This window comes from Mesoplodon bidens (assembly GCF_964165515.1).
Source record: "Mesoplodon bidens genome assembly, chromosome: 2".
Taxonomy (NCBI): Eukaryota; Metazoa; Chordata; class Mammalia; order Artiodactyla; family Ziphiidae; genus Mesoplodon; species Mesoplodon bidens.
In genome coordinates this window covers 161,900,655-161,918,934 of record NC_138177.1, presented here as the reverse complement: position 1 = coordinate 161,918,934, position 18,280 = coordinate 161,900,655, and the positions used below count along the sequence as shown (strand labels likewise).

The 18,280-nt window shown below is 49.9% G+C and overlaps 1 protein-coding gene and 1 pseudogene across 3 annotated transcripts in view; both read right to left on the bottom strand.

The window, feature by feature from the left end:
* The window catches only part of LOC308605436 (methylosome protein WDR77-like), a 524,245-nt pseudogene that overhangs the window by 176,211 nt on the left and 329,754 nt on the right, over nt 1-18,280 (bottom strand). The gene's annotated exons all lie outside the window — the stretch shown is intronic.
* On the bottom strand, nt 416-17,490 carry PEF1 (penta-EF-hand domain containing 1). 2 transcript variants are annotated; one of them, XM_081223946.1, is made up of 5 exons: nt 17,417-17,490; nt 8,399-8,717; nt 3,763-3,918; nt 3,137-3,280; nt 416-1,425 (listed from the first exon to the last, which is right to left on the bottom strand). In XM_081223946.1, exons 1-5 carry the CDS (start codon nt 17,438-17,440, stop codon nt 1,196-1,198), a joined length of 873 nt encoding a protein of 290 aa, XP_081080072.1. In that variant the 5' UTR covers nt 17,441-17,490; the 3' UTR covers nt 416-1,195. The 2 variants fall into 2 exon arrangements, with proteins under 2 accessions (XP_081080072.1, XP_081080073.1); XM_081223947.1 differs by lacking the exon at nt 3,137-3,280.

Here is an 18,280-nt window from a genome sequence, read left to right as displayed (position 1 = left end):
CAAGTACAGATGTCTGCACTTAATAAAAATGGGGAGAAAGTTATGACTTCATAAATGCAGTTTGTCTGGAAGATTAAAACTCGGGTTTGAGATAATAAAAAGGCCAGGCTGTGAAACGTGTGGGGTGGCTGTTTCTAGCCCAGAATGCCAGCCCTAAAACTGTTATAAAACACACGGTCAGCTTCTTGGACTGAACCTGGCAAGGTCAGACTTAACCTGAAGTTAAGTTACACTTAACTTCACCCCAGAAGTGAGCAGCCCTGTGGAGGCATGTCCCCCTGAGCCGTTCCTTTCTGCATGGCGTGGTACATACTATGTACTTAAATATTCGTTGAGTGAAAGAATAAATGAGTGACTGAATGGATAAGCATATGAACCTGTAACTGGGAAGGTGTGGTGGAAAATGTGGAACTCCAGAGTTTTATTCTTTTATTGAAGCTTACAGTTGCACCAAACTTTTGGCCCCAAATGAAAAAAACCACAAATTAAAAAAAAAAAAGCATTGGCAGTGGGAGGTAGCAACTTGTCCGCTGGGGACTGAAGCCAAGCAGAGGATGGCAGGCAAGTGTGAGGGGTCCAAGCTGCAGAGGGGTGGCCTGGCCAGAGACGCCCAGAGAGCAGACTGCCCAAGCTCCCCGAGCAGGCAGCTGGAAGTCAACACACACGGACTTGGGGTGGGGGGGTGGAATCCAAGCCACTGGTCCCATGGGCAAATCTCTCACCCTGGTCAGATTCCATTTTGGAGAAACTGGGTTCATCTGACAAGACAGCATGGGTGAGGGAACGCAGGTGCTAATGGTAAGAGGCTGATGAACACTTACCACTGGCGTCAGGGCATAGAAGGAAAAGCTAGAGGCTGGAGTCAGCTGACTGGACACTAACTCCATTGCAATGACCAGCATCTCTTGCGCCTGGCGCAAGGCTGTGCCATTTAAATACTCAGGGATGTAAAAGGACATTCAATTTCCAGTCCTCTCCTAGGTCAGGCCCCTACCTGTGTGGCCTCAGCCCAGGTCCCCACTACTTGGTGGCTATGACGCAGACTCCCAGCCCTCTTTGGGAACAATGCTGAATCAGGCAAGGGAGAATTCTTTTTCTAGGAAGGGCAGGAAATGAAGAGAGGCCCACATGCTTCTCCCACCCTAGGAGCCAGGAAAAGTCCCTTGGTGCACTCCCTGCTTTACAGATGGGCTGGTCATAGCATCCGAGAAGCTGTCATGGTGACGAAGTCCTCGAAGCTGAGCCGAATGTTGCCCTGCACAGCTGTGTCCTTCTCCCGGAAGGCCTCAGTCAGCACCTGCAGCTGGGTGCACACATGGATGAAGCGATCTAGCTGCATGGCAGGACTGGCGGAGCGCGGGCAGTAGCGGGAGATCAGGAGCTGGGTGAACTGGGGGCTCAGATTGTAGCCCATCTGGGACAGAGCTGGAGAGGAGGGGCACACAGAGCAGACACAAAAACCTGTCGTGAGCACCGCCATCAACCAGCTCCACGGAGTACAGCAGTTCAGGAACTTCAAGGGGACTGGCACCAAAGCAGAAACAGGACAGATGTCCCGAGGGGCTGTCCAAAATGGCAGGAGCACAACAGGGGCTCTGGATGCCCCCCTGAGCTGGAAGGCCCCCATTCCTCTTTCTCAAAATCTCTGTTGTCTGTTCAATTAGGGGCCCGCAGGGTCCCAGAATGACACCAGTCTGTCCATGCTCATCTCTGACTCGTCTCTATTACAGACAGAAGCCTGAGCCCCCTCGGGTCACCCTGCCCCGAGCAGACACACGAGGCGGCTCAGCATGAGGCTATGAGGGCCTGCTCTGGAGTCGAGACAGCCCCTCTGCAAGTTGCTTATTAACCCTTGCTAATCCTGTCTTATCATCTCTAAAACTGGGATAATACTTACTTACCTTGTAGGTTCTAGTAAGGATTAAAGGAGGTGATCATGCAAAGGATTTGGTGTAGTGCCTGGCACATAATAAGTACCCAGTAAGTGTCATTTGCTAAAAGTAATAAAATCATCACCATCTCCCCAGGCGAGGCTGCTGGGCAGTTCCAAGGTCACAGCCTCCATGCTGCTCCTCCTGCCCCTCCACCTGGGATGCTTCCTTCTTCCTCTCTGTATCATCTACCAGCTCAGGCTAAAGTCTCAGCTCCCCTTTTGCTATGTGGCCCTTGGGCAAGTCACCTAGACTAAGCCTCAGTTTTCTCACCTGTAAAAGGGTAATAATAAGAGATCCTTCATCTAAGGGTGGGGAATAAGAAACAGTACTTATCACATGGGGAGAAAGAATGATGTAATATATGAAAAAAAACTTATTACAGTACCTGGCCCATAGCAAGCATTCAATAAATATTAGCTTTCCTGTGATAATATCACCCTTACAAATATCCATCACCGGACCATTACCTGACAACAGAGTAGGTGCTCAGAGCAGGTCACTTCCTTTCCCTTCCACCAGGGAGCCGCCCCTTCCCCAGCTCCCGCCCCCAGGCTCCTTAGTCTGATTGAAATCCATGGCCAGGGCGAGGGGCTGGGTTCTGTGGGGAGCCCTTTCTCCCTCTCAGGTGGCAAAGCTCCCTGTCCAGTTCTCATCTCCGCACTAACCAACCATCCTCTGGAGTCAGAATTGGAACCAGACCTGGAGCTGTGGCCTCAGGTCATCTTACCCAACTGCAACTTTTAGAGTGGTCTGGGTCCCAAAGCTGGGAATGAAATTGCCTTCTAGTAGGGCTAGCAACAGAAGCCACCTTTCTGAGCCCCTCTACAGGGCTCTTTCCATTCTGCATGCTAGAAACTAGAGAGGAAAGAGCCACACGAGCCACATGTACCAGTCTCAAAGTGCCCTGGGCTGCTGAGTTTCCATCCCCAAGGCTCCCTGCCAGCTGGGCCTGTCTCACCTACTGCTGCCAGGAATCCCATCGTCAGAGAGTCCAGCCCTGATCGTTTCCCTGCCCTGGACTGGGCTCACGGCCCAGCCAGGTCACAGAAGGGGTGGGGAGAGGGCCTGTGCTGAGGGCAGCGTTTTGCAGTGCAGTTGGACACGTGGTAGCCAGAGGCTAGAGAGAACCCCTTGCTCTGTCTTAGGGGGTAAAGAGAAACATCCGGCTGTGCCTGTGCGCTGAGTCCCTGCCAGGCCCTCACCTTGCTGCAGCTCTGTGTAGCTAATGGAGCCCGAGCAGTCCCGGTCATACTGCTGGAAGAGGTTCTTCCACTGCTGGATGCACTTCCACAGGGCTGAGAAACCGTAGACATCAATGTGGCCTGACTTGGTCTTGTCAAACATGTCTTGGTGGGGGGGGAGGGAAAGAAGGCTTCAAGACCAGGGGCCAAGGGTCCTCAGATACGACTGAGGCTCCCTTCTCCCCAGGCTGGAGTAGGACACTCCACAGAACCACAGGCCTGAGGCCCAGATGCCGGTACCCAAGATGCACCCTCATCAAGTACTATCCCAGCCTCCACCCCTGCCAGAACTGCATCTTCTCCGCAGGCTTGGCAGCTGACCCGCTCCCTGCCATCTCCCACCAGGACAGGAAGTCCCATTCTGCAGAATGAGAAACTGAGCTGGCCTATGATTCAGCAAGGCTTAGAACCTGAGAAAAGGTCTAAGGAAAAGACCTCTCTAAGGGATCGCACCTTGAACCCAGTTTCCTGTGAGAAATCCTCCCTGGCCAAAAGATTTCTCCTCAGAATGGCCTCCCACCCACCGACCGTCAGACAGGAGGTGGCTCTGCCCCAGCCAGAGCCCACGAGGAAGGGCTAGGACTCACTTATCATCATGAGGCATGTCTCGTCGTTGAACGAGGACCAGTTGGAGTTGACCAGGGCCTGCTTCAGCTCCTTGATGGAGATATAGCCACTGTGATCGGAGTCCACTGACTGGAACCAAGAGTAAGCCTCGGGATCCACATTGGGAGGGGTGCCACCTGCAGGAAGGGGTGCCAACCAGGGGAGTCAGACGCAGGCCTCAAGACCAATCCTCAGAAATGCTGGGAAGGGTCAGCCTCAGTGCCCCCCAGCTACAGGTTTTCCCTACCTCAAAAGTCTCACAAATCTGCCTACCCACTCCCTGGCTTCCATCAAGACAACACCTTTACTCTAATGGAAGAGGACCTTCTGTGTAAACTCACAAGTATTTGCGGTTGATTTCTACTCCACAAATCCTTCAGGGTTTTCCTACAGTGCTCCAGCCACTTCTCTATTTGATTTTAAGTTTCTAAGGAACAGGGACTTGTCCGGCAGATTAAGAATTCTCTGAAAAGGGGGATCATCTCTTCCCCAAAAATGTTTGCTGAGCACCTAACATGCACAGCCCAGAGACAAGCATTTTGAGAGTCAGGCAGCAGGGAGCTCTCTGGGGTGGGAAGCAGGTCTGGTCCATCTCTGGCACCAGGAGAGCTGGCATATTCTATCAAGAGCTACCAGAATGTGGGTGGCCACAGAGCTCCACGTCTCTTCCCTCCACATCACCTCCGATGCCTATCCCCACCTCCAAACCTCCCTGTGGACATCTGTGACACCTCCTCACCTCACATGCCCAAAGAGCTGCCCAGAGCTGCCAGATTCATACACAGGTATCAACTCCTCCCTGTCCCTACTGCACCTGCCCTGATTCAGACACCTCTCGCCTGACTGTGGAACTAACCCAAAGTCCTAACCAAATCCTCATGACAGCAACTCTCCACCACTTAGCACTTGTTGCTGAGTAATCTTTGTAAAATTCCACTCTGTTCTCACCAATTTCCCCCCACCTCAACTCAAAACTCTTCAAAGGCTCCCCACTGTCTACAAAATAAAGTCCAGCATCCCTAAAACAGCATTCCAGTTTCCCCACAATGTGGTGGGGAGCCCCACCTACCTGTCACTCTATCCCCACTCTGTCCCCCTCCACCTCTGTTCCAGCCTAGATGCAGTAAGTAAGACACCTGCTCCTACCCAGACCTTCACAGCTCCCTATGAAGCCTTTACTCACCTCACCAGGTTCTCTCTGTCTCACACCCTCTTCTCCCTCATCTCTTTGCATCCATTTCCCACCCACCCTTCAAAACCCAGATAAAATGCTGCTCCTTCTATAAAGCCTTTCCTCTTCTTCCATCCCTGGACAGGCCTCCTTCCTCTTCTTCCATCCCTGGACAGGCCTCCTTCCTCTCTCCTTTGTACTCCTCTCTATGGCCCTGATCACTCCACTGTGTACATGTTTTTTCCTACTCTTTCCAGGTTACACTTGGAGCAACTTGTGGGCAAGATCCCAGCCTAACTCATCTCTGAATCCCCAGGGGCTGGCACAGAGCCGGACACAGAAAGGGGAGGTGCTCAATTCATGCTAGAATTGGCCTCCTGGTTCAAGTCCCAGCTCTCCCATGTGCGGCTTTGGTTAAGTTATTGAAGTTCTCTGTGTTTCAGTTTTTTTTATCTGTGAAATGATAAGCACAACAGCATCTACTTCATAAGGTTATTATAAAGATATAATTAATAAATGAAAACCCTTAGATCAACACCTGGCACCATCCAAGCACTATATACCTGCTGATTATTAGTGTTGCTGTTGTGGTTCAAACGGCTTTGTGTGTCTGGGAGCTTTGTGTGTACGTCAGATGGAAGAAAGGATCATTCATTTGGAAAGACATGCAGGGTGGGCTGGGGGTGAGGGGAGAAGGTGGCAGATGAAAGCAGAGAAGCACAGAAGACTGTCTTGGGAAAAAGCCAGAGTTACACAGTATTGGTAAACCTGCTGAGTTGACTGAGGGCTCCTTCACACAAGGCAGTATCAGAGACAGCACAGAAACCACTGCCCAGTCCCCAAAGTAAGGCCAGAAGGATAAAGGTTTGCCTGACTGAGGGACTAGTCTGACCTCCTCGGATGGGAAATCCAGACAGGCCCCACCCTCTTTCCTAAAACAGCTGCTGTGCCATGGGGGAGAGGAGGTCACAGCCACAGGCAGGAGAGTCTCTGTAACATGTGGTCTGCGCAGTCAGCATAGAACAGCTCAGGCTCTGGAAGCAAACAGAGCAAAGATCCTTACTAGCCTGTGTGGTTTAGAGGAATTGTTTCATTCTCTGAGTACTGATTCCCCCATTTCTAAAATGGACCTACTTCCCAGGGTTGCTGTGATGATTAAATGAGATAACAGCAAAATAAAGTTTTCACAAAGGGCCTGGAATGTGTGCAGTCACATTTTCACAGAGGAAGGCCTATTTAAACTGGGTCTGAAAGGACGATTAAGAGTTACGATGGGGAAAAGAAAAAGCATGTGGCAAAGGCACAGAGTGTGTTCAGAGTACTCCAAGGGGTCTGGGGTTGATGGAAGAGAGGGTCTGGAAAGGCCCGTTGGGAGTCGAGTGCCCTTAGGATCTTCCCTGTGGGCAATGAGGCACCTTTAAGGGTCAAACCTCTCTTGCAGAGCATGGTGTTCAACATTTAGACCCTGTATTCAGCGGGGTTAAGATGGGGCCTCCAGGTGACTCCACTGCAGGTGATATACGGACCATACTTTAAGAAGCACTGCTCCAGGGACTTCCCTGGTCGTCCAGTGGCTAAGACTCCGCGCTCCCAATGCAGGGGACCCAGGTTTGATCCCTGGTCAGGGAACTAGATCCCGCACGCATGTGACAACTGAAAAAAAGGATCCTGCACGCTGCGACGAAGATCCCCTGTGCCGCGACTAAGACCCAGCGCAGCCAAATAAATAAATATTTTTAAAAAAAGAAAAAAGCAGCACTGCTCCAGGGGCTCATGGGTAGCACTGGAGAGGAGAGAGGAAGCTGCAGAGGGTGAGCAGTTAAGAGTCTGAAGCACATTTCTCCTCTCCACTGCAGCCCCATTATCTCTGGCCTCAGGCCCTGGTGGGATAAGCCTCACAGCCAGGGGTTTCTTTCCCTGCAGTGACCTCATGTAGGCTCGGAAACAAAATTTTAAAAGGAGGAGGAAATCCACCAGGAAGCTTCTGAGCTGAAAGCAAACAGCCAGCAGCTCCGGCTCTGATAAGATAAATGCCACTGGCTCACAGTGTTTAGAACCCCCAAGGTCTGAGCCTCTCCCTCAGCCACCTGCTGGGTATATATGCTAAGATGCTACAGCTTCCCAGCAGTACCATTCCCTGGAAGCCCTTCAGGTGCACCAGAGTGGTTCCAGGCTGCCTCGCTGCTGGTGTGGTCTCCTGGGAACAAGTACTGCGAAGAGGCTGACTGAATGAGCTTGGGAGGACACAGGGTCTGGGATCTCACCTTCCCCAACCCCCTGTCTGAAATCATTCAGAAATCTTCACTGAGCTTGAAGCCCCACCTAAGAGTCTCTGCCTCCACTGAGTTGCCAAGCCCCCTCCCCAGCCCCCATTTGTCCAGTACCTCAGCTTTACAGTCTCTGCTCTTTATCTTTCCCCTATCTCATCCCATCACTCTCCTGCCTGCCTCGGCATCTTTCAGTGGTACGGCCCTTACCACACCTGCTATCACATTAAATGCCAAATACCTCGTTGCTGAGAATGCTCCAGAATGAGTCCTCTCACAGAACACTGTTTACTAAGCCCCTCCCATTTGCCATACCCTGTGCCCAGTGTTTACCTGCAACTTCTCATTTAATCTTTATTAACAAACTTGTGAGGTAGTGACATTTACACATTTTACAGATGTGGACACTGAGGCTTAAAGAGATGAAGTAATTTGGTCAGGTCAGTAAGTGATCTGATCTCAGAAGCCCAAGCTTTCAACAACTATACTATCTTACCTTTCTACATATAGTAGTCAGTCTCTCTTACACAGAAATGGGGTTTCTCCCCACGGTAGACTGTAGCATTATCTCCAATGATTTGCTAATCCACTCCCTCCCCTGATTCCCTGCAAGAGCACGGTACATCCTCTCCACTGCCTGGTGGCCTGCAGAGCCCCTCCAGTGAGAGGAGTATCCATTCCCATCCTATTGATGTCAGGCTTGACCAGAGGATGTGGTTTGGCCAATAAACGTGACTGCAAGAGATATAAAGTACTTCAAAGCAGAAGCTTTAGGAGGCATCGTGCATTCCTGCTAGCTCTCCTGCTCTTTTTGTCTGCCACAAAAACAGTACATCCCAAATAGGGGCTGCTCCTCCAGCCTGGATCCTGGAAAGAAAAGACACGTGGAGCAGAACCTCAGCAGCCAAGCCTGCAGCTGCCAACATGTAACCAAGAGTAAATAAGTGTGAGCAAGGAACAGAAATAAATATTTGCCATTGTAAGCCAGAGATTTAGGAGTTGTTACCACAGCAAAGCTAATTAACAGACTTCTCATTCTGCTAATGCAAGCTAAGCTAGAGACAAGATGCTAAGGTGCCGGAGACCAGGCTGCCTACACATCCACAAGGAGGGCAAGGAAGGGCCCTGGATAACTCAGAACAAGGTCAGAGGTACCTGGAGTCCAAGACCCCTACTTACCTGGAGGAGGTGTTCCCTGTCCATAAGGCCCGGGATGCTGGGCACCATAGGAATTTGGAGGTGGTGGTCCATAGGGGCCCCCTGGAGCCGCGCCACCATATGGTCCTCCCGGAGTTCCAGAAGGGAGCCCCCCAGAGTTGGGGTGTGCATAGGGCCCTCCACCAGCTGGTGGTCCGTAAGGCCCTCCAGGGGCAGGACCTCCTCCATATCCGCCACCAGGGGGTACCCCGCTAGCATATTGCCCTCCAGCATGGGGGAGTCCGGGGTAGTAGCTACCCGGAGGGGCTCCGGGTGCTTGTCCTCCAGCTCCTGGGCAGCCCTGCAAGAAGAACAAGATATCAGTCAGAATGACAGGGCCAGAAACTAGCCACAGTATGGAACTTTACAGTTATAAGGCACTGCCACTGCTGAACTGGACTGGAATCATGACCCCACTGCTCAGATGGGGAACCTGAGGCTTCTGGAGGAGATACAACTTACCCAAGGTCACACTGCCACTGACCTGCAGAGGTAGGGCTGGAACCCTGCCCTCCTGGCTGCCCTTCCCTGCACACCAAGGGGCTCCACAAGAGCTGGGATCAGGTCTGGTTTGCCACTTTATCCCTTTATCCCCAGCCCCCAGTGCAGAACAGATGCTCAATAAATATTTATTGTATGAATGAGCGGGCAAATTAATCAAACTGAATTCCAAATCCACACCCTGTGGTACTCCCATCTCTATCCACAGAATTCACAGTGCAAATGTGATCTCCAGCCCATGCCCCTGACCCTCTTCAGTCACAAATGATGTATCTATAGCACGGATTCATCCACAGCATGTCTTCCTTACCCTACTCTAGCTCATGATGCAAAACCATTTCCCCAGCCTCATTCATGGCTCTGTGAAACAGGTAGGCAAGACCCTATTCCTAAGGCAATATAGGCCCATGATTAAGAGTGAAAAAGACCAGTTCAAGCTTGCGATCTGCCACTTACTAACTGGTCTAACCCTCTCTAAGCCTAAATATCCTTGGCTCTAAGAGTGCCTGCCTACCTCCAGGTTAGTATGTGAATGAAATGAGGCCGGTCACGTGAAGGGCTCTGACACAGGCCCTCGCACAAAGTAAGCACTCAATACACAGTAACTATTAATAGTAGGACTCTTCTATGGAAGAGGAAACTCAAGTCCAGAAAAATCACACAACAACCGTGTGGAGGGGCTGGGGCCAGAATCCAGGTCTCCTGGCTGCTAAGCCCAGGCCATGTAAACAGTAGAGCATACATGGGAGCACTCCTCCCTCTCCTGTCCCTGTCCCCACGCCACTAGCCAGGGACCCCTGAGGCTCAGAGTGTTCGGTTCCATCTCCCTAAATGGCCTAGTGGAGCACAGCCTCAACACATCTGCAGACAGGCTGAGCTCAAGGGCACAGAGAGCAACTGCACCCGGCTCCAAGCATTGTGAGGATGGTACCATCTGGACACGTTTTAGATCAACCTGTAAGGCACACCAGTGGCCTAGCCAGTACGAGCCTGGATTTCCTCTTTTAATTGCGTTTGATAGCTTCCAGGACAGTCACCCTCAAGGCTAAGGCCAAAGTCACACTTCATCTCAAGAGAGTCTGCTTGCTCGGGGAGGAGAAGCTTCTTGAGGGAGGGCAGGAAGCACGCCCTTCCACCTTCCCCACTCAGCACCGTGGACGCTCTTCTGCCCTGGAAGCTGCCACAGCTCGTAGCAAGACTCCTTCACAGATAATGAAGTCACAGGCAAATCTCAATTCAAAACTCTGCTCTCATCAGCTGAGCTCATGACCATGGGTCAGTGGCCTGTTTCCTCACAAGTAAAATATAATAATCCCTTCCTCACTGAATTGTTCTGCAGATTACAAGAAATGTATACAGAAGAATTCTGTTAGTTAAATTTTTAGCTAAAGAACCCCACCCCCCCCTTTTTTTTTGGCCACGCGGCTTGCAGGATGTTAGTTCCCCAACCAGGGACTGAACCTGGGCTATGGCAGTGAAAGTGCCGAATCCTAACCACTGGACCACCAGGGAATTCCCCAAAGAACCTTTTGATGAATAAAAATATTTAAAAACTGGCGAGAGAAAGTTGCTCTGGTTGGAGGTGGGGGTCCCAGAGCCCTGACCACGTAGGCCCCTCCCTTGCTAGGCTGTGAGTGAGCCCTGCAGAACCCCCCCCAGTGATTCAAAAGGCAGTTTGAAAACCATTAATACAAGAAACAGTTCTTACAACAGTGTCTGGCATAAATCATAGCTCTACTGTTATATTAATTATTATTATTACTATCAGCAAAGCCCTGGGCCAGGTAAACTCTTGGGGCGGGGGTGTGTATAAAGGAGAGTGAAATGTTCAAAGGAGCTCAGTTAATAGGAGAGGCACTGAAACACACTCTGTAACATTTAACAAAACAGCATAAGGAAACAGGTGTTTAAATGGACACATAAGCCATGTGCCATGGGACCACAAAGGAGAGTGAAATCAGGGAGGGTTTCCAGGAGGAAGCAGCATTTGGATTAGGACTTAAAGAATAATAAAGATTCCCAAGGGAGCTGGAGAAGTGTGATGGGAGAGGTGCCCAGAAGACCTCTTCAACCTAACCCCTTCAGTTTACAGACGGGAAACCAAGGCCAGGTGAGGGGAAGAGACTGGCTTAAGAAACACTGTGAGCTGAAGGCACAGGCAGATCACTCCCCGTCCACATCCCAGTCCACTGACTCCCACCACCTCCTGCCACGGTGCTCTTTCCTTAAGCAATAGGGCACAGGATGCCAGTGTAGGCTAGAAAAGGGGATGGGGACTCTGCAGAGCCTGGGCACACCCAAAGAACAGGCTGGACACCAAGCCAGGAAGTTGCTGCTCCGTAAGAAGTCGTGTGAGCAAAGCCATCAACTGTCCCTGGCTTAGGACACCTGAGGCACAGCCCTTCCCCCAGGAAACGACTCCACGACAACCAAGCTAGTGCTGCCGGCCGGTCTTCTGACCTTGGTCCTATCACAATCCAGGGGTCTGGTGCAGCCTGGCCGCAACTAAACCCTTTCCTTTCTGCCCTGCATTAAAGCCCTTACGTGTACAGTTTACAAAGCACTTTCACATACACACAAATGCTACTGGCAAAATTCTGCCAACAATCCTCTAACAGAAAAAAGGAAGGTATTAGTAGGCCTATTTTCAGATGAAGAAACTGAGGTGCACAACTGTTAAAAGACTTCATTCATTCAGCAAGCATTTACAGAGCAACAATGTTGTGTTAGGCTCTGTGCTAGGCCGGGAGGCACAAAACTAAACAGGGCTTGGCCTTGAGGAGCCCCAGATAATTATGATACCGTCTGATCAGTGTCATCAGAAAAATCTACTTAAATGCTATTAAGAAGGCATGGGCAGAGGAATTGGTTCTGTTTGTCGAATGATAAATGAGCATCAAATGAACACATGTAGGCAGTGGGTCAAGGAAGGCTTCCTGGAAGAGGCAGGAGTAATACTGGAACTGGCACTGAAGGATGCACATGCATTCTCCAAAAGGCAGGCAGCAAAGGACATTCCAGACGGAAGAAGAAAGACAAACGCACAGGCCTATGAGCGAGCATGGAGTAGTCAGGGAGTGGGCTAAAAAGCAGGGCGCAGGGGCCAGAACGCAGAGTGAACTCAGAAAGGCAAGCTCTTTACATGCTCCTTGTCTTATCACCTGTCCTGCTGCATTTCAGTTAGCTGGTGCATCTTAGAGCAGTTTCTCTCTGTCACGCAACAGTGAGCTCCCCAGGGGCAGACAGTGGGCCTCATTCATCACGGTAGCCCAGGGTCCAGCACAGAGCCTGGCACCGGCAAGCCGCCGTAAAAATGTGAACAAATGAATAGCACTCAAAAGATTTGGAGCTTTATGCCGGAGGAAACAGAGCGCTACAGAAAGGTTTCCAACAGGGAAGAAACGTGATCGGGCCTTGTTTAGAGAACTAAGCAGCGTCGGGTGTGAAGGATGAACTAGTGGGGGAGGCGGCAGCCCAGGTGCTGGACAGGCAGGGCTTGAACCAGACAGCAGACTCAGAGAGAACGGGATGGATTCCGAAGCTATTTCAGAGATAGACTAGACATGACTTGGCAACTAATTAGGTTAGAGAAGCGATGGAGGGGGGCAGTGAGGAAAGGGAAGTGTTTAGAATGACTCAGGTTTCTAGCTTGCACCAGAGGATGAAGAAAGTAAAACCACAAGAATCCAGGCTGGGGAAGAGGGTTCCCAGGGCCACTGAGTTGTTAGTAAACGTCTGAACCAGAAATGAAAACCAGAGTTCCTGATTCCATGTTCTTTTATACTACTCCATGCCATCTGCCAACCCTTTGAAGAGTTTTTCCAAGAGCATTTCATGCTGATAAACACAAGATTGTCAAAAAAACAAACAAAAAAAGACGAAGAGTTCAGCAACCATGGTTTCCAAACCATTACAGAAAACTAACCCTAGGTCTTTACTGATTGCAAATAAACTACATTTGATAAATTTGGGTGGGGGGAAGGGGCAATTAACATTTTATCAAGGCTCTCACTGATCTTCAGTCCTATGAGGTAAGTGCTATGATCCCCACTTTACAGATGAGAAAATTAAGGTGGAGAGTTTAATCATGTGCCTGTGATGACGCAGCTAGAACTGGTAAGCTTCAAAACAGGGTCTGCATGACTCCACCACTCTACCCTCTTCTGGGTGTTCACAATAAATGAGTGAGTGTCTACTACGTGCCAGTGCCAGAGACTGTCCTAAATATATGTGTCAGATATGATGGATTTCTACAGTGGAAGGAGTTGAAGGGGAAAGGGTTGGATTAGGTCATCTTTCAGAGGCTTCAAGCCCAGAAATCAGGGAGACTCGGAAGAATCATGTTCTGTTTTCACCCCCGCACCTAGACCCAATTCGAGAGCCACAGTATTGTAAGAGACCCCAAAGACCTCCCAGTCCAACCTCTCAGTCGATGATGGAATCTCTGTAGCACCATCTGGAATCTCTGTTTACATTCCCGCAAGTGGTGGGGAGTTCACCCCCTCCCAAATAACCCACTCAGAAAGTCTTACATTTTCTTTTGGCTCTGAGGGCTCATTCTTCTACCACAAGACCCTTGTGAAGCCCAGAGGTGTCAAAGTTTGGTCCATGCTGAGTACTGAGGGGGAAACACAAGCCTGTGTTTCAAACACAAGGCTGTGTTGCAAACACAAGCCTGTGCTCTGGAGCGAGCCCCCAGCCCGCTGGAGGAAGTTAGAGCCCATTCTAAGGGGTTAAACAATCACAAGACTACAGAAGGAGTGGTTTGGGCATTCACCAGCAGAACCTCCTAAAATACTGAAAGGCCAGAAATCTGCAGCCAATAAACAGTGAGCCAAGAACTGTCCCAAGACTTCAATTACCACCTCTGTGCTGACACTCCAAAATCTTTCTCTCCAGCTTCATCTCTCATGAGCTGCAGACCTCATATCCAACAACCTCCCGGACCTTCCATCCAAATCTATTCCTCCCTCTGTGTTCTCACTGCAGTGAAGGGAAACCCTGATGCCCTCCTGGACACCTCCTCTTTCCTTTCCTCCGTCACCTCAGTTAGGCACCAAGTTTTTTCACTTCTACCTCCCAGCTCCATGTTCACCAGGTCACTGTTCTCTCACCTAGATTACTTCAACAGCTTTGAAACTGGTTTCCCTGCCTTGTCTCTCCTGCTTCAACGCCCCCCCCCCACCACGACAGTGCCCCACGGTCAAAGCTCAAAGCACGAATGGGAGAAAACTCTTCAGGAGCTCCCCAACAACTCTCAGGATGAAGTCCACACTCCTCAAAAAGGCACATAATGCCCTTTAGGATCTGGTCCTTGCTTGCCTTTCTGGTCTTATTTGTTACCCTCTCCCCCCCTCCTCTTCACTACAACTAGACTGATCTCCTTAAATTCTTCCAAAATACTGGGCTCTCTTACTTGCTTCCTGGACTTTGTGAATACTATTCCCTCCACTGGAATACCATGCCTTTCTTCACACAGCTAACTATTCCCTCCACTGGAATACCATGCCTTTCTTCACACAGCTAACTATTCCCTCCACTGGAATACCATGCCTTTCTTCACACAGCTAACTCCTACTGGAGATTTGGTTTTTGGCTTAAATGTCACCTCCTTTAAGAAGACCTGCTCCCCTCAAGACTAAGTTAGGTGCCCCTCCTGTGCTAGCCTGACATTCCCATTTAATACTCATCGCACAGATTCTACAATTTACGTGTCTGAATCACTCTTCCCCTTGGAGTATTTACTATATGCCAAAACACCATATCAAGCACTTTATGTGGATTATCTCATTTAATCTTTGCAGTTACCCTTGAGGTAGGTACTCTTATGACCCCATTTTTAAAAAGGGGGAAACCGAGCCTCAGACTTCTGCAAGAAATTTCTGCAAGGAAATGGCAGAGCAAGGATTTGAAGCCAAATCTCTCTGGCCTCAGAGACCAAGCTCTTAAGCACTGAAATCCATCAGGCTGGTTCCCCCACAGGACCAAAGGGTACTTGAGTTTTACTCCTCCAACACCCAGTCCACGCTTGAGGACCCTGGGGCAGGACGCAAAAGAAAATTACAGGAGTTTTGACTCCCAACAAGAGGCTGGAATCCTCCAGAGCTATGTACTGGGTGGAGGGAAGGCAGCACTGACTAAGCCTTTGGATGCTTTCAGACAACTCACTTCCTTTCTTGGAACACTGTGGATCAGGAGCTGGATAGGAGGAACGAAGAAGGTATGATGGGAGACAAGCATTTCTTCCTCTACTTGAGACACATTCCTCTCTGTGCTCCTTTGCAATATTTCACTGAGCATAAGCCCAGGCAGCACGGCATGATAACAGTGACCCCAGCAGCAAGAGCTATGCCACCACGCTCTGGCACACACTAGGTATCAGCAATGCGCCAAGCTCCCCACAGGCTTTATCATACTTCATCCTCTTTTCAGCCCTATGAAGTACTATTCCTCCCTCTTTACAAGTGAAGAAACCCAGGCTCAGAGCCCTTAGATGATTTGTCCAAGTGTGTAACTATTAAATAGCAGAATTAGGATTCTAGCCCAGTTCTGTCTAACCTGGAAGTTCAGGCTCTTAATTTCTAAGTCACTGCTTCTAGGATGCATACAAATTGTCTCCAAAAGCCTATTAAAATGTAGATGCTTGGGCCTTTCCTGGGTACAGAACAGGTCTGAGGTGGAACCCCAAAATGTGCTTTTTTAACAAGCTCCTAGGTGATTCTGATGTAGACCATCCACTGAGAAACAATGTACTATGGCAATGTTTTCCCAAACTGTGTTCCTCAAGAATACCAGTGTCACCAACATATGACCAGACTTACGTCATGTAAGTGGGGTGGGGGGTTCTATAGTTAAGTAAGTTTAAGAAACACTTCATATTCTATCCCTGTCTGGCAAATTTTGCCTCTCTGGCAAATTTACAATGTCTATTAATAAATTAAGAATTCTGAGTTGGCCTGTGGTTAACAGGTTAACAAAACTCATTAAGCTGTATTTAACAGTGTATTTCCCAAACTTATTTAACTACAGAATACTCCTTTATTAGCAATACTTATTAACATTTCACAAGCCTCAGCAAATGCAACTGAGCTTGGGAAACACTGCTAGGTTATACTTCCTCCTAACCCCAGCCCAGGCTGGCCTCTCTCTTTCCTACCTCTGCTAAGTATGCAATGATAGAAACTCTAAGTTCTAGCACGGGCACTCCCTCACTTGCTATGTGTGACCTTGGGCAAGCCACTTAACCTCTTTGGGCTCATTCCTCAGCTATAAATTGGGGGAATAATCCCTGCTAGCCTGCTTACAGAGCCTTCATGATTGAGATAACGGATGTCCAAATACTGTGTGCAAAAACTGTACAGGGCTGCACTCCCTACGAGGGCTCTTGCCACATCTTCTGATATGTGATTACACTCAGCCCAGTGCTTAGCAATATCCCATGTGACTTTGTTTTCCAATTTTTCCTTCATGGGTTTTATCTCCTAAATTAGTGTGATCTTAGGCAACTCAGGAGCCTCTCTGAGCTAAAATGAAGGGATTCTTCTGAGGGCCCTTCCAGCACTGGCCTTCAAGGAATCTAGTAAAAATCAAAATACTAAAAGGTAACACCTGTCACACTCTTCATAGCACCAAATGCTTTACAAGCATCACTTCATTACTCTTCATAACAGCTCTATGAAGTAGATCCTATTATTTGGCCCTATTTTACAGAGGAGGAAACTTCAGCTCAGAAAGGGCTCAATGGCTCAAAACTATTTAAGTGATGAAGCCAAGGTGTGAACCTTCCTCTGACTCCAGACTGCACTTGACTACTCTAACGTTCTTGTTATCCAACAGCGGATTCTGGCCACAGAATCGCCTTGCTGTGGTGTTCTTGCCTGGATCAAGATGGGCTGGCAAGTGGGGAAAAGGTATTTGCTGACAGCTCCGGGTTCTGCTGCCTAACTGCCTGGTGATTTCAAATAAATTCCCTGTCTCCTTGAGTTTCACTTTTCCTGTGTGTGAAATGGAAGTGTTGGACTCAGTCAGTAGTCGAACAAGCTCGTTCGTGCAGCCTGCTAAAACCACAGGTTCTCCTGATTATTCAGATGCAGTACGTCAAGGGTGTATTTTTATCAACTCCCCAAAAGATACCGACAGAACCAGTGCTCTAAACGTTCTGTTGGTGTTGATGACCCTGCCTGGGGCCCCAGCGGGATCCTGGGAAGATATGGGGCCCAGGCCAAGCCCAGTCTGACTCTGTGGGGTCCAAGAACCCCAAATCTTCCCCTGAACGACGTCAAAGGGGCGCGACACGACCTCCCAGACGTGCAGTCCTGCGTGACGTGAGCCAGGCGCGACCGACCCTCCCTTTTCCCTTCTCTCCTGCGCGAAACCTCTTTGAAGCCAACCTCAGAGTGGGAAAGGCGCGGAGGAGGCGGGGAGAAAGAGAAGCAGGGGATCCCGGGCCTGGACTTGGCGAGGCACCCACTTGGATTCGCCCGCCCCTCACACACTCACCTGCCCGTAGGGGTAGCTGGCCATGGCGACTCTGACGTCTCACGTCGCCGTGGGGCGGGACTTTCGTCTCAAACCCGCCTCCTCCTGGGCGTGGGGGCGTGCCCTATTCTGATTGGATGTTCGCAACTATCAATCCTAGGCGCATGGGTCGACGGAAGTGACGCTTTAGGGCGGCGATCTGGTGCCTCCCAGAGACGCCAGAGAAGCTAAGGATCCGGAGACGTTCCCAGAAATCTTCTTCGCTGTACTGGAGCACCTGTTCCTCTCTTTCCTGCCCTAGAGTAGGCTCCAGGGCTGGTCGGGCCCGGGTATTTAGGGCGAAGCTTGGGTGGTGTGTTGCAGCGGTGGCCATGTTTTAACCTGGCAAATGGGACGCATGATAGTGGCGTAGTTGCTGTCGTCACTCAGTTTCCAGCAGAGGAAAGCCCAGGAGGTTACCGTGACGACGGGGAGCAGACGGAGGCCTCCGGGGAAGGCTAGAGGCAAGGGCGAGAAGTTACTGTGTTCTAATGTCAAGGCACCACGTGTCAGTTAGTAGCTTTGGAGTGGGATCTATGGTGTTTGGACAGGAAAATTCCAAACCGTCAGAATGGGAGGGAAATTAGATCATCTAGGGCCCCTTCTTTCATAAATGGGGAAACTGAGGTCCAGAGAAGCAGTGACTTGCCCTAGTTCACTATGGGTTAGGGGCAGAGTGTAACCTAGAACTGGGGTCAGTGAATGTCCCAGTTCTCATCAGGGAAGTCTTGAGGACTGGTGCCAAAGTAAGTAAAATCCTGGTTACTAAGTGACCTCATAGTCATGTACTTGCCTGTTCGTGGTTCAGGCTCTCCACTTGTTTGCATGCTTATTTAATTTGTTAGT

What these genes read in the sequence shown, in the direction of transcription:
- PEF1 (XM_081223946.1), bottom strand. Translation starts at nt 17,440, where the DNA reads ATGGCCAGCTACCCCTACGGGCAG. An exon ending in CCAGCTACCCCTACGGGCAG is followed by an intron (nt 8,718 to 17,416) that starts GTGAGTGTGTGA and finishes TTCTTCTTGCAG; the next exon opens with GGCTGCCCAGGAGCTGGAGG. An exon ending in CTACACAGAGCTGCAGCAAG is followed by an intron (nt 1,426 to 3,136) that starts GTGAGGGCCTGG and finishes CCTCCTCTCCAG; the next exon opens with CTCTGTCCCAGATGGGCTAC.